General features: G+C 41.2%; 1 protein-coding gene across 2 annotated transcripts in view; it reads left to right on the top strand.

Annotated features, from left to right (window-relative positions):
• The window catches only part of smyd3 (SET and MYND domain containing 3), a 400,254-nt gene that overhangs the window by 48,115 nt on the left and 336,369 nt on the right, over nucleotides 1-15,770 (top strand). Inside the window, exon 1 of one of the 2 annotated variants that reach the window (XM_007898399.2) lies at nucleotides 13,700-13,782. The exons of the other annotated variant lie outside the window; for it this stretch is intronic. Within the exon in view, the coding sequence (XP_007896590.2) occupies nucleotides 13,751-13,782 (32 nt within the window). The 5' untranslated portion in view covers nucleotides 13,700-13,750. Of the gene's footprint in view, nucleotides 1-13,699; nucleotides 13,783-15,770 lie in introns of those variants that run through there. 2 annotated transcript variants of the gene reach the window in all.

The following is a 15,770-nucleotide window of genomic DNA, read 5'->3' as shown; positions in this document are numbered from 1 at the left end:
AATCTTGAAACAATTTTGAGGGTTTAAACTGTTGTCGGTTCACGGGAATTGGAACTTGCAAGTGAGGCTGACACTCCAATGCTGGATTTTTGGAGTTGCTATCTTTTGGATAAGACATTAAATCGATGCCCTGTCTGCCTATTCAGGTGGATGATAAAGATCCCATGGCACTAATTCAAAAGAGAAGAGAGTTTCTCATGGTAGCCTGGCCAACGATCCTCCAGGTAAGGGTAGTCATTCACTTTGGTCATTCAAGCGCTCTGGGACTCTACCCCTCATGAAGGGCGCGATATAAATGCATGTTGTTGTTTTTGTTTATGGCTATTTGTTACAAAAGAATGTATACCACTGAAACAGGCCACTCAGCCTGACTCGTCCATGCCGGTGTTTATACCCCACACGAGTCTCTACCCATTCCTTCTCAGTTCCATATCCTTCTATTCACCTCTCCCTCGTGTGAAGGTCTAATTTCTTCTTGAATGCATCTAAACTATCTGATTCGGGGACATTGCTGTGTGCAAATTGGCTGCCATATTTGCTCTCAAAATACAGACACTACAATTGACAGTGAATCCTGTGATGTGCTTTGAAACATTCCGATGACGTGCCAAGATGCAATATCAATTGCAAGGATTATTTTTAGTTGCTCGCATGCGCGCTTCTGTTTTATTATTTCTATTTGCATACTGTGTTTAGGCATTGAGCCTAAACATGCTATATTTTTAACATAAAATCAACATTGAACTGATGAAGTGTTTGACAACACTTTACATGGGACGTGAAGGTATTATTACATCCGCTGCTGCTAAGTTTTACAAGCTTCATTTAAAACTCTAGAAAACCAAATCCATTTCCCAGCTGTAGAGACTCCAGGTGGTGCTCTGGAACTTCCACCCCTTTCTCCTCCTTCCCCCTCTCTGGTACAGGGAGAGGAAAAAGAAGCGAGAGAGAAAGATAAGGTCACCCTGGACTAAGCTTGCACATCTCTTGTGGCTAATGATTGAGGCCTGAAAGAATTTCTGTTTCTGTGCCCTCTTACTCAAGCTTGTTAGAGAGCCTCAGGAGAAATTCTTTCAAATAAAAGGAATGTGTATAAAGCACTGTATTTTTTTTACTGTCTAGCCTGTTCCCTTGGTGGCCAGTGCATGGGGACCTGACACAGAGTTTTCAAAGCGAGTTGATGAATCACAACCTCAGCACTGTATTGACCAAGTCCCGTCTAACATGTTTTAAACCAATTATTTTGTTGACTGTTTATTAAAAGTGATGGCGTGCTGGAATGTAGCGGTAAATTCAGTAACCTTTCAGGTGAAAATTAAAGCTTCCAAAATACTGGCCAGTATATCATGTGAAGAGCTCTGAGATGTCCTTCCGACATGAATGGTGCTATATCAACTGTAAGGATTAGTTTTTTTTATTGATGCTTGAGACTGACTAAAGATAGTTAGATAGCAAGAACTCTTTGCAACCCACTTGTTGAGAGCGTTCAATGCAATCCCTTGGATCTATGAGCCTGTTTTCGTGGATGTCTGTTGGAGGTGGGCGAAACTTGATGACCTACTTCCATTGAGGTTGATTGCAGTGATAAGAATGTATAAGATAATTACATTTCTCACAAATTAAATCTGATGTGTTTCATATATATAATAGAATGCGGTCTGAGATTGGGTTACTAAGTGATAGGGCATGAACACCAAACATTACTACGTTCCTCAACTGCTTATTGAATAAACTCCTCTGAGTTGGAGTGCGTGCGCTGTTTGCTTCATATTGTGGACCAGAAGTGAGCAGCAGTGGGATTGCACACTGTGTGCTGTGTAAAGTGTCAATGATACATAGCCATTGTTGACAACCTAATCCATGGGTACTGACATTATAAATGTTGTGCAAATGCACTCTGTTGCAGATTTCTGCTCTTAAATTTAATTTTGACTGGAAGCAATCGACTCCCAAAAGGTAAGAGCCATCAAAAGGGAATTGGTGCAAACCATACAAAGTGCCACAGATTACTATGAGTGCCTACATGTGCTCACCCACTGGCTGCTATTGACTGTAAATTGCAGGAGATTGGTTGATGATATTGTAGCTGAGTAAATATAGGAACACAAACCTGTATATTCAAAATAACGGCTCAGGCATGCAAATCCATGAAAGTGTGATGAGCCATAGCTTCCCTGTGTGGTTCTGATTGTATGTGGAGTGAAAATATCCACTTAATGTATAAAGAATGAACCTCGAGTGTCTTCTGCCCAATGGAAACCACAAGTTCAGAAATCTGGTCTGTTTTGCTCTACGGTGCCTTATTAAGTGAAGACACTCCCACTGTACAAACCCGATTTACAGATTAGGATATCATGTGTTTAATCAAGTTAGCTGTCGAAGATGTTAGAGGAATAAGCCATAAGCAACAATTAGGATTCTTCAGACTTGAGTGAGGATGACTCAGAGAGGGCTTCATAGAGGTGTACACAATTTTAAATGAGATTGGAAAAGTAAACCTGGATCAATATTTTGGATGCACCAAGACCGTAGAACAAGAGGACATAGATTTGAGTTGCAAAGAACAATTTCCAGACAGATACCAGGAAGTTTTTCTTACCCAGAGGCTAATTAATGACTGAAAAAGGGTGACAGGAAGGGTAGTTGAGGGCAAGACATTGGACTCACTTAAAAAAACAGTAGTTGACTGCTCTTCTCTCCACTCGCCTTTTAAATTATGTGTGTGTGGGGAGGGGGGGGGGGGCGGGAGAGAAATCTCTGCAAGAAGTGTAAGTGGCACCCTCTGAAACTCCATCCCGCAATCCTCCACCTCGCCCCTCCCTTGCCTCCTTCAAGACCCGTCTCAAGACCCTCCTCCGACCGTGCCCTCCTTCCTGCTCTCCACCCTCCCCGATCCCGACCCCCAGCTTGGGCCCGAACACTGATTGTCCAGCGCCTTGGGATATCCTCCCGACATGAAAGGCGCGATACAAATGTAATTTTGTTGTTGGCAAGCTTTACTCCATAATTTACATGTAGAATTTTAAGAAACGCTAAGCCAGCCAGTGGCAAATTCAGAGACAAAATGTCCTTAGATTTCATCTCCCCAGTTGCTCTTAGTGAAAGCTGAAGGAAAACTGTTCGCCAGCATTGCTGGAGGATTGTCGAAGGCTGTGGGTTGCTGTCCAGAAACAAATGCAATTTTGAGGAGTTTTGGGCAGGAATGCACTGGGCGGGGGGAAGTTCAGCAACAGGAACAACCCCCCCAAATGAGTCGAGATGAGCTGGCTGGATTTTATGTAAGAAATTCATTAAAGGTCAAAAGAAACATTTATTCCCAACCAACTAACAGCACACTTTTTTTAATATAATTTGCTGGGCACATGAAAATAAAATAATGTGGCTTTTTGAAACGCAATGTCTATTGGGCAATTCAACAGTTTGAAATCCAGGATCTTTGTAAAGGGGGTTTAATGCATTTTAAGACTAAATTGATGATAATTTAGCACTGCAAACTATTTGTTTACATTTGTTCCTGGTTGTGCAGGACAGATACCCATTCCCCCCATCCTGTTCTCAGCTGTGATGTCCGTGATGCTAAAAGTTTGGGTGAGTAAAAAAAATTATTCCACTAACTGGCAGTCAAAAGCTGCAAACCCAACTTCACAGACATTGAGAATGAAGTGCACGTGTGTGTGTGCGTGACATCCACATCTGCGTGCATTTGAATGAGCTAAATATCAGACATACTGCTAAATTTACCCCATATATAAAGGCTAAGTGAGGTAAACTACCAATGAGGAACAAACACTTTATCACATTTTGTACCCAGTGTCTCTAGTTGTGCTCTTTATGACCTTGAAGTGCTATTTGCTGGTGCTCAGTAAAACACTGCTCTATTCATCGAGGACATTGAGTCTCTCTCTCTTTGTCTCTCGTCCTCTTTGAATAAATCTTTCTCTCTCTCTTGTGCTTATTTTTTTCTGAATAAAACAACACAATGTGTTAACTGTGCTGTAACTGTATTTCACAGTTTAGAGGATCATGTCTATGCAAAGTTGAAGTTCTCAAACTGATCATTGTCAAATTAAGCCATTTATTCTGAGAGTTTTTGGACCAAGGATAAATTGTATGTTCAGTTTAAGACAAGAATGTCAGGATTTGAGCTCACAGTCTAGAAATCATTTTGTTGCAATGCTGTGGGAGAGCTGCACTGTTGGAGGTTCCGCCCTTTGGAGGATATGTTCACAAGAAAGGTTCAGATGAAGAAGGCCTTTGGGCCCATTTAATCTCATCTTCCCATCAAAGCATCAAGCTGTTTTATAAAATATAAGACCAGTTGTTAATTTCCCTCACAGTAAAGAAGTACCTTCTGGTGTCAGTTGTGAAATCGCCCTTTGCAACTCTAGATCTGTGTCCTCTAGTTCTTCTGTGTTGGTGCATTAGTTTACTTTCTCAGTCCCATTTAAATCTTATTTACCTCTGTGAGGTATTTTCAAGACATCCGAGATCTGTCTAAGCTTTGTTAGTAGCTCATTCTTTTAACATTGGAAATCAGGATAAGTTCCCTCAGAGTAAATAAGTACTTTCTGGTACAAAAACAGAAGTCGCTGGGAACACTCAACAGGTCAGGCAGCATCTATGGAGAAAGAAAAGTGAGTCAACGTTTCAGGTCCACGATCCTTCGTCAGAACCCGAATTTCCAGCATCTGAAGTTCTTTCTGGTGTCTGTTGTGAAATTGCCTTTTGCAACTGTAAATCTGTGTCCTTTAGTTTTTCCATCTTTCTTCAGCTCACTGTTGACAAGACCGAGACTCTCCTGCTTGACTCACATCAGCATCTCTTACTAAAAGGTGGACGTAAAAGATCCCATAGAACTATTTTAAAAGAAGGGAAATTCTCCTGGTATCCTGGCCAACAATCCCCCAAATAAAAAAATTGGTTGTTCACTTCATGTTTGCTTTTTTGCGACATTCCAATCTGCAAATTGGCTGCGATAGCTGCGAATACACAGTGACTGCGCTTGAAAGAAAACTTGAAGACATTTCAACATAGGTACAATTGCAAGATTTTTGTTAATGGGCAAGTTAACTTTTATTTCACTTGTTTGAATGGTAAATTATGCTCAGCAAAGTGAAGGTTACAATCCATGGGGAACGGGAAGCTTCTCACATTTCTGTATCTAACGCCTGGAGCAAAGATCAACTGTGCTTTGTCTAACTTGGGGGAGATCGATGCTGACACTGGTTACAAAATGCTCACATCTCTTTTTCTTCCTTCTTGCTTTTTTCTCTCATCTTAAAGATGTTCAGTGCCTTGTGATCTCCTCCCAACGTGAATGGCACTATATAAATGCAATTTGTTGTTGTTGTTAATGACCAAAAGCATTTTGAAGTGTTCATCTCTGTGTGGCCTCTCAACTGCATAGAGGATCCAGTTTGCAATTGCCCACCGAAGTGCTTTAAACCATCAAAGGCAACGGTCTGTTGTAAGTTATTTCCATTGTACATTTTCCTCTTAAAATCCAACAGTTGCTAATGAGGCAACCGTAGTGCTGCCATTTTCTTTCGTAGTGCTTCACCGAGGACTTCAATGTATTTTAGCAATTAAAAGGTACGATAGTGGAATGATGCTACAAATGTGAATTACGTATGAATAGAAAGGGTTAACTGTTGAACACTGCAGCCAGCTTGGTTTTTTATCGCGGGGGATATGCCTTTAAACAGCATGGCGATGCCATGACATTGACGCTATTTACAGTCTGTCATTCAAGTCCTCTTAACTAGCCATTAATCAACCTTATGTAGATTAATGCTTTATTGCACAGGCTACCTGTGTGAACCAGCAATCCTTGCAGCTCAACCTGTAGGAATCATTTTACTGTTCGTCAGCGGTGGGGGAGGGGGAAGCGGGAGGGAAATGGGAGAAATGTATTATCTGGGGTCTGACATTACTTGGCATAAACACAGTGTTATTTACATCTGTGTAATAAGCTGCTGTATTGTGTAGCTGCCAATTCAGTAGAAAAAAATTAAGACACGGGAAGAGTCCATTCTTCCCCTTCTTTTCCATGGAGAAAAAAAACATATGTATCTGGAATGTATTCACCTGATTGTGTAGTAAGTACATTATTTTAGGCTCTGGAGGTTTTGTCCATCAGTCTTTTGAGAGCAGGAGCTGATATTGATGGGTACTGTGAAACTTGGAAGTTTATTTCCTTGACAGTGACTTGAAATGTAATTTTTTTTTAACCTTCAATCTTCTTAAGTGAAATTGGTTGGGGACTTTCAATGCATTCAACCCAAGTGACATTTTGCTGTGACATTTTCTCCTGCAATTTTCAAGGAAGGGCCATAGAGGCAGAATAAATTGGGATGTTTAAAAGAGAGAGATGCTTGGGAAGATATTAAAGGTATGGAGAATAGGCAGGGACATTAGATTAAATAATAATAATCCTTTCATTTGATTTAGCAGCTTTCATGTTGGGAAGACGTCTCAAAGTGCTTCACAGGAATTCTGTAAAGTGTAATGACTGTATTTTGTAGGACATTAAAAGACCTGCCATGACCTTAAAAAACTGGTGGAATAGGTTTGAATGGCCTTTCCTGTTCCTATGGTTTTGCTATATAGACAATTAATTTGAAATCTCTTAATTTCTATTTTGCCTTCCATATGCACTGAGGTATAGTTCCACATTGTCTTGTGGTGTCCTGGTGTCTTCTTGAAGTGACTGTTCTCTGAGTGTGAGCCACGTTACCAAGTGTTACAAAGCCACTGGATCATCTTAGTGGAGCCGCACATTGATTCTCCCCCACCCCCGCCCAACAGCTACTATAATGTTTTTCCAGGTCAAAACATATTACATATATATCTGTCCCCCCAACACTTCAAAGCTCCTGCTACAAATTAACACGCAACAAGTTTCTAACATATACAATTTATGATCTGCAGTTCAGCGAGATGATGGAAATTGTAAGGTGGTCAGTTGACAGCTGACACAATTGTTAGCAGATAATCTCCTGGGTAATGCATTTTGGATACTTTTCTGCACACACACACACACACTAACACGCGCACACACTGGTGCATATACACGCACGTGCTGTAATTACAGAATGATGCAACTGACAGGTATTCTGTTGAATTGCAACATCTTTCAAAGGCTGTCAAATAGTCAGAAAATCTGTGTAGCTAGGGTTAATTGACAGCCAGCAAATATTTGTACTCTAATAGGACATTGCATAAAAAATAATTAAGAGTCTCAGGAAGACCATGTTACATAAACAATAATGACATGATATTCCCCCCCTCCCCCCATCGCCCCCATGCACACACCATACACACATACACGCACGAGATATCAGGTGTTAGATTGTTGCTTGCTAGCGTAGGGAAACTGTCTTGTTTTCTGGAGACTAACTGCACATTGTATTTTATTGATGACGCCAGAGAGCCATTTTAATTTGGTATTTTTTACAAGCTAATGAAACTTACTGTAAATAATGTTTCAAAGGGGAAATCCTGCAGTGGTTTAGTAAGGGAATAGAATAGTATGGATGAGGGGAATAGGAGGGGTGGGGGCTCGCATGGAGTACAAACACTGGCTTGGACAAGTTGGGCTGAATGGCCGGTTTCCGTGCTGTATTATCCAATATAGCACTCGCCACATACATCAAATGTGACAATCTTTGAAAGGCGAGCATTGTTTCATGTGGATGTCATGAATTTCTCTATCGCAAGAATAGGAAACCCAAGGAATGGTTGGTGAAGCAGCGCAATGGTAACAATTCACTTCAGTTCGTGTTGGTGGAATGCTGCTTTGTCAGAGATGCCATCCCTATCACCTCCTGATGGCCTCTTTAACAGGTGGATCCCATGAGATGGTTCAAAAGGAGAAGAACGTTTTTTCTGGAATTCTGGCCAGCAGTCGTTATATTAATTATTCATTCACCCCTTGGCTGTTTGATGGAATCTTGCTGTACAAAAAAAGCACTAAACTTGACGATAGTTATTGTAAAGCCCTTTTAAGGTATTTCAATATTATAGGTGCTTCAATCATAAATTAAATATTCTTATTAAATGTATAAACTAGCTGTCCAATGACTCAGCCGACATCATCAATTTCGAGGAAGTCTGTTGCACAAACTGCAGATCATGATATCTCACTGGGTTAATAGTGAAGTCCTGCAGCCTCTTCCTCTCCCTCCCTCCAGTCCTCAGTTAGAGAATCATTTGAATGAATTGAGATCTCCCTGGAACTCCATTCCTGTTCCACCACTTGTGAATAGTTATCCTAGTGGCTCTGTTCCTTGCCTATTATTATTTCTGAGGTAAAGCCAGTGGTTGGGCAGGGTCTCCCTCTTCCACCCATTCCTCTCTTCGGATGATGGGACACTTGACCTCTGCAACTCCTCATATGACTACAATGAGAAAGTCATCAGTATATCTCCAACTACTCAGAGAAATACAAATTGCCAGTTCACTCAAAGGAAAAATAACATTTGTTGAGAAGATTGGAAGTTTGCTTTTCCATTAAACTGATTTGATTGCAAGATGGTGCCTTTAGAATGTTTTTAAATTGTGAATTGATGGAGATAATTTGGTGACTTTAGTGCTTAACCCAACCCCCCATACCCAATTAAAACAAATTATTTAAGACTTCTTGAAGCTTTTATCTCAGTAGGACACATGATGAGACATTATAACCAAGGCTCCGTCGTTCTGTTCAGGTGGATGTTAAAGATCCCATGGCACTATTCAAAAAAGCAAGTTTCTCGCAGTGCCCTGGCCAACAATTCTCAAGATATTGGCTATTTATTAGTCTGCACAAATTGGCTGTTGCGTTTGCCGAGAAATTCATACAATCACTACACTGAATACCAATTCCTTGTGAAGCACTTTGGAGGGGATCTCAGTATTTTTGGCAAAATATCAAATGTAAGGATTATTTTATTAGATTTTTCTGGGTTCCAAATAGTGGATCCCCATTACAATCTTGTAAATAGAAACATCAGTACTTAATAAGGGAATTCTAGGTTATTGACCTTGTGTGTAGAATAAGAATACTGTGTTGAGATTGCTTTTATAACAAAATTGGGTATTAAAGATGAATGTTTATTTAAATTACTACTTGTCTTAATGCAGAAATATCCACCTGAGTAGGTGGGGGGAGTAAATGGGGGTATCCTGGGAGCTAACTGGATCCAATGTGACATGTTTGGCAGTGGAATGTCCACATTGAGGCAAACCTCTGAGACAATCTCAGTACATTTGTCCAGTTCCTGAGGCAAGTAGTTGCACACTACTGCAGGGCACTGCTGCTGAGAGCACAGCCAGCCTGGCTCATTGATTTGGAAGGGTAGACCAGTCATTGGGGCGAGGGATTCTTCCCACTCAGCCCCCGGTAATCCTGCATACCAAGGCCTACTGGTAGGATAACCTTGTTGGACAAGTAGTCAGAAGCTTGCCAGACACTGCTCTCAATGGCAAGCTATGTGGGAGTTTACCTGGCTAAATTCCAGCAGTAACCCAAATGCACACTCTGGGCTCCCCAATCTTTGGCTTTGGCCAATCTGTGCCTAATACTCTCTGGGATTGGGTAGGCAGGATGCGTTCCTCTGGGAGAGAGCACACATTCATGTGTAGATCCATGAAACATCCATGTGTTGATAGCTGTTTTGGATACTCTTAAGAATGGTGATGGCTTTCCACGTGTGATGGACACCTGGCTAACCAAAAGAAGTGAAAGATTAATTGCAGAAATATTGATACAGATTTTGGTTTAAATTTAAGGATATGAAAATGTATTCCAAGCATGTGAAAATTTCATTCATAAAATATAATAATAAATTGCATTTCCCTTATTCCCAATAATGTGTCGCACAGGATGATGACGTACTGATCCAAACGTACAATGATTATTGGGACTATTGAAACTGTTAAAAAAAAACTAGAGAGGGCAACGAGAAGCTTTGGGGTGAAATGAAAATGTGATGTATTGTCCTAATTGCATGCAGGTCACATAATTTTCCTTGTTTAAATACACATATGAAATTTGTGTATTAAAATGCTATAGATACCACAAAGGTTTAAGCTATGGTACTCCTGTTGTTTGTACACAGTGGTGAATAAATTAAAGGTCCTGGATTTGAGTCGCATAGGACAATATGTACATGTTAGGTAGTTAATACCATTATTATATTGCTTTATAATCATCATGTTACAGTACTACAGGCATCAATAACTCAGTGCTTCTATGATAGGATATTAGTCATGTTCCCAGTGACACATGACAATGCTGGGAAGTTAAGTTTCATTTATGGTTACTCTTTGAATGTTTTCAAGTGTTTATATTTTGAGCAATAAGCTTTTCACTTTGTCCTTTTGACCATAACAGACTGACAGAAAGCTTCAATGGGATTTTAATGTGTGGTGCTTTATTTCTTGAGGCTATGCAGACATGGAGTGTGTGCACATGTTTCTCTCCTCTAAACTGGTCGCTATATTCCCTTTCCCTTGTGCAATCTAACTGTTTGGCAAGTGACAATTGGGGGAGTAGCTAGCAGACTTAGTACTTTGACAGGTCTTGTTGATTTGACAAAGTAAGTGCCACGGATGAACAGTACTGTATTAACTGGATAATAACCTGGAGCATTAAGAAACATGTCTTTTGAGCCACTGCTGAACAAAAAGGATTTCACTCAAATGTGGTGAAATGAAAAGAATTTCTTCATCATATTTCCACTTTAATTTTTGTGTTAAATTATTTCCTCTCAGGAATTGAGCCAAGCTTCCAGGTTTGACTCTCAGTCTGTGCTGTGAGCTGGTATATAATGGGATGGTATTGCAATTAGCCTGGGTTAGGGAGGGCAAAAATCAGAGAGGTGTGGAATTTCCATGGATGGTTCCATGGCTTGGATGTTCTCCAAGCTTAGAACCTTCAGTACTGTAAAACCTCTGCACCTCATCCTAAACTGCATGTTGAGTTTTTCTCTATTAATGTATTGAAGACATCTCCAAAAGCAGTCTTAGGACTTGCTCCCAATGTTGATTGTGATACCATATGGTCCAAAAATTACTTTATTGAAGATCAATCTTTTTAACTCTTGCCCCAAGGCCAAATCCAGTAGTTAAACTTTGTGTTTATGGGGCCAGGACTAAAGCAGTGATTTTATTAATATTATGAGAGCGGATTCTGACAGCTTCTGCAAATACCGACTGCAATGCTGATTGTAACCTGTTCCTGAAATAATGGCTTTATGGGCCTCTCTTGAAATATTTTCTAATTATTCTACATCTTTTCTTCATTTAGGATGTGCAAGCTTTCTATTGCCAAAACCACCACATTATTGTAAATGAAAAAAAGATGTACAGCATTAAAAAAAATTTCAAGGGGACCTTGTGCAGTAATTTAATCAGCTTGTTAAACCTGACATTTTAGATGGTACTTACAGTAACCCCTCAGAATCTGCTTTAATCAGTGATTTATTTCTGGCCTCTTTACGCTTGCCTTTCAATGCTATTTATGCAGTCTCCTTATTCTGAGCATTCTAAAATTAAAGTGGCCTTGTTAACTAGTGAAGTCTCCCAGCAATTACTATTTCATTTGATAGCATCTTCAATGTGCTAGCTACCAATCTCCCAGATTAAAACAAAATGGTCATTCACTTCATGGGTTTTTGTTGTTCATTGCTGTGTACAGATTGATTGTCGGATTCGCCTATAAATACGCAGTCACTACATTTTACAGAAAACTGCAAAGCGCTTTCAGGTGTTTCAACACGGTGATAAGACGCTATATCAAATGCAAGGATTGTTGTTATAAACTGAGGAGTAAAGGCATGGTACAAGTTTCCGCTATTTTTCTGTAACAAACTCTTATCTTTCATTACCTCTCTCCCCACAATGCCTCAGCCCAGACATCCCAATAACCAAAAAACAAAAACAGAAGTGCCTGGGAACACCTAGCAGGTCAGGCCGCATCTATGGAGAAAGGAAAGTGAGACAACGTTTTGGATCTACGACCCTTCGTCAAAACTGGGGCATGTTGTGAGGGAGAGGCTTTTAAGGGCTAATAGAGAGGGGCAAGGAAGACAAAGGAGAAAATGGGGTAGAGGACAGAGGATGTTGGCTTAAAGCGGTGTTAATGATGCAAAACAGAGGGGGTGGGGAATTGCCACAACGCAGGAGAATAGAGGTGTTAATACTGCAGAACAAAAGGAGGGTGAGAAAGAACTTGCAACAAAACAGTCAGATCGGGGAAAGAAAAGGTGTGTCTGGGACCAAGATGATGTGGGAATGGTCACAGAAGAAGGGGATGGGAAGGTGAACAGCTCATGTCCCTCCAGCTTTAGACCCTTCTGATCCCGTTCTCTGGAACTCCAACCCGGAGTCCCTCCAGCTCGCTCCCTCCCTCGCTTTGCGCAAGATCTGTCTCGAGACATACCTCTTTGATGGCCGTTTTGTCATCAAATTTTCAGCACCTTGGGACGTCCTCTCGACGTGAAAGGCGCTATACAAATGTAATCTTGTTGTTGTTGGTCGTCTTTCCACTCCCTCCCCATCAGGCTTCTACCCCATCCTTGGCTGCTCAGCCAGTACTGTTAACCACTTTGGGATGTCCTCCTAGTGGGAAATGCGCTATATAAATTTGTATTGGATTGGATATTCTGGAAAGGTAAGGTCAAGTGGGCTGAAAGGATTTAATCATTGAACCTCTTTTGTGATTTCTTGGGATCTACTTTACAGCATGTTTCTGTGAACAGATTCAGCCCTTCGGTGCTGTAAATGTCTAATTCTAAGTTTCAGTGGGGATTCAGGCTCCAATAGAGAACTTTTTTTTCCTTTATTGAATATGATTTGCTTGCCCTGTGCATTTCCTAAATTCCCAAACCAGATTAAAAATAGCTGAGATCTTTTCAATATTTTCAACTTTAGGCTGTCAATCGCAATTAATTGTAATTTCCTTAAGCCTTTGGCAAAGATGTTACCGTCGTCCTATGTGAATGTCCTGATATGTGAAGGATGGGGAAGGATGAAGGTTAGCATCTGCACTGACAGCTGTTGGCACTAAGACTCCCCGTGCAAAACAGTGATTGTAAATAACGGATACCAGAGATTGATTTCAAAGTTGCAGTCAAATCTGGGGGTGCAGAGCATTGCTGCAAACCAAACAACTGTTTGTCCTTGTACATTCACTTGAACCTTACATACAGTTAGCTTACTGACAATCAGATTTCCCTATGTCTCCATTGTTGTCACTACAATAAAACTGATTCAGATGTATACTGTAGTAGCTTTTAAAAAGCAAAGATGCACAAAGCAGGTTGGTGCGAGGAACAATGCAACTCTGACTGTTTAAGAGCAGGGATGGCCATCTTGTGGCCCGCAGTCTCCATGCGATTCGCGGGACTATTTTACGCATCCCGTGGGCCATTCCAACGTAAGAGTATCCAAACCAATCCGAGTTCCATGCATACTCTCAGTTTGGATATTCTTAAGCACGGTGATGGGTTTCCACATGTGTCAGACTGTCCTGTGTCTGTAAAATTGTATCTGAGTTGCCTAATGTGTGTGTTGATCTTGTAACAGCAGGAGATGACATTGATGTGTGAAGTCCTCCGAGGATGCAATGGCCTCCAATTACTTCTGCCAGCAAGATATTACTGAAATGTGCAGAATTGTTTTCCTGTGGAGTGTGCGAGCGAGCGTTGGATCGTAATGAACAGATTGCTGGATGTCTACTCATCTGTTCTGATGTGGTGCAGAGCTGATGGAATCTTTGCAAGTGGTTCTTCAGAAAATGTATGACTCCAGGCTGACGGTTCATTGGTCAGGCTGGTGAAAGCAAATGCCTTCTTTACCACCTTCTCCTCTCGATTGGGTTTCCCTGGGAATTGTTTCACAGGAGATAAATGTTATTTGGATTTCAGGGAGTAAGCTAATCTCTTTCTGCCTTCCACCCCAAACCCCCCAACAAATGTTACTCCCTGGAAAGTTAGTTTTAAATTTCTGCAGCTAACTGGAGAGATAAGTGGAGGCGTATAGTAGTAGCAAGTTGTGCATTGCATAAAGTCAACTGGGGGAGGGGGAAAAGAGAAGGTTGGTTTGAGATAATACTAAAATGATAAACATTTCAAACTGTTGTGAGTACGACCATGAGCACACAGCAATGACACAAGGTCTTAAGAGCACAAACGCAGTGCATCACCTTATTCCCCAGTACCTGTGCTGTAATTCTATGGTTTGTAAGTGCACAAAGGTTGCTGCATATAGGTCATAAATTAATGTTAATTTGGAGCTGAAAGCCAAGGCATCCTTTTGTATTCTTGTAAAACCGATACTGTTCACTCTAAAATCTCAGAATACAGCACACTATCTCCCCCCCACTCCCCCAGCCCCCTCCCCCCTCCACATACACCGACCAAGAACCAACTCTATAAACCCTTGTACATTTGGTTCATGTTTTGCCACCGTAACAAATTAAGGTTTGAAGCCTGATGATGGCTTGAGTTTTGATGTTGTCCAGATCCATCAAGGCTGTGCACACTGATGTGGTTTACAGAAAGAATTAGGCAATCAGGAAATATTTCAGAAAATCCAAACAAGGACACAGTATATCAGGCTTTCCCTACTTTTTGGTGCCTTTTGTACTCCAGTGAGCTGTCCCAAACTGTGAGCACTGGACAATCTGACATCCATGAGAGCAGTCAGTGCTGTTTCAGATGATGATGCGATGCAGGTTCCTAGTATCTGGTTTTCTCCTCTTTTCCCCCCCCCCACACCCACACACACACAACATTACTTGAATCCTTTGCGTCTGCTTGCAGAGATGTCTGATGCTGTCATGAAGTAGGATTCCATGGTCAACGGGGACTCTGATCCCATTAATGTGCTGCAACTAGGCTACCAGGAGGTGATGTGAATTTTTTTAACTGTTAGCGCCACTAGGTTATTTATTTTGGTGTCCTGAAAGATACTTCAGATATTCAATGGAGTGGTAGTTATTGGAGACTCTATTAAATAGTTCTGATGAAAGCTCATTGACCTGAACTCACTTTCCTCTCTCCATAGATGCTGCCTAACCTGCTGTGTGTGTCCTGTGACTTTTGTTTTTATTTTAGATTAAATTGGGAGTTGTGCAGCCCATGTGTTTGGCATGCTCTGAAGGGACCTGATGAGAGTGTTCATGTCAGCTCTTTGATTGCAAGCAGAAAAACTAAAGATAGCAATCATTGCAACATATCGTATGTTTTGTGACATTCATAAGGTTGCAAATTTTTCTCCCCATTTCACCCCCCCACATTTTCTTAATCCTTTGCTTCTCCCACCTCCCCGCACTTTATGCAAATTCAGTTCTCCAGCTCAGGTGATAGGCTGCTCAGGTGTTTTGCCAACCCCCGTCCCCTCCTCTCAACAATGTTGAAAATGTCTTGAGGGTGAATTCAGCTTTGCTCATGATGCAGGACATCCCCCAATGTCTCTGCTGAGGTTGGGATCAATCAATTTTAAATGCAGAGACTGGCTATATTTGTAGGCAAACACCAGAGCAGTTTTGCGTATTGCATGGTCCTGTAAACAGCCACGATGTGAATTACTTCATCTGGAGGCTTGTTGGCCAGGATGTCAGGATAGACTGCCTTCTCTTTTGAAATAATAATAGGATCTTTCAATGTCCATCTGTAGAGCAGGTAGACAGGACCTCAGTTATCTACCCACCAGAAACATTGCGCCTGCAACAATGAGGTCTTGCTTAGCACTTCGGCTCATAGTCCAGCCTGCCGCTCCAGTAA

This window comes from Callorhinchus milii, unplaced genomic scaffold (assembly GCF_018977255.1).
Source record: "Callorhinchus milii isolate IMCB2004 unplaced genomic scaffold, IMCB_Cmil_1.0 Scaffold3, whole genome shotgun sequence".
NCBI classification, from domain to species: domain Eukaryota; kingdom Metazoa; phylum Chordata; class Chondrichthyes; order Chimaeriformes; family Callorhinchidae; genus Callorhinchus; species Callorhinchus milii.
This window is presented reverse-complemented; position numbering and strand designations above follow the sequence as displayed.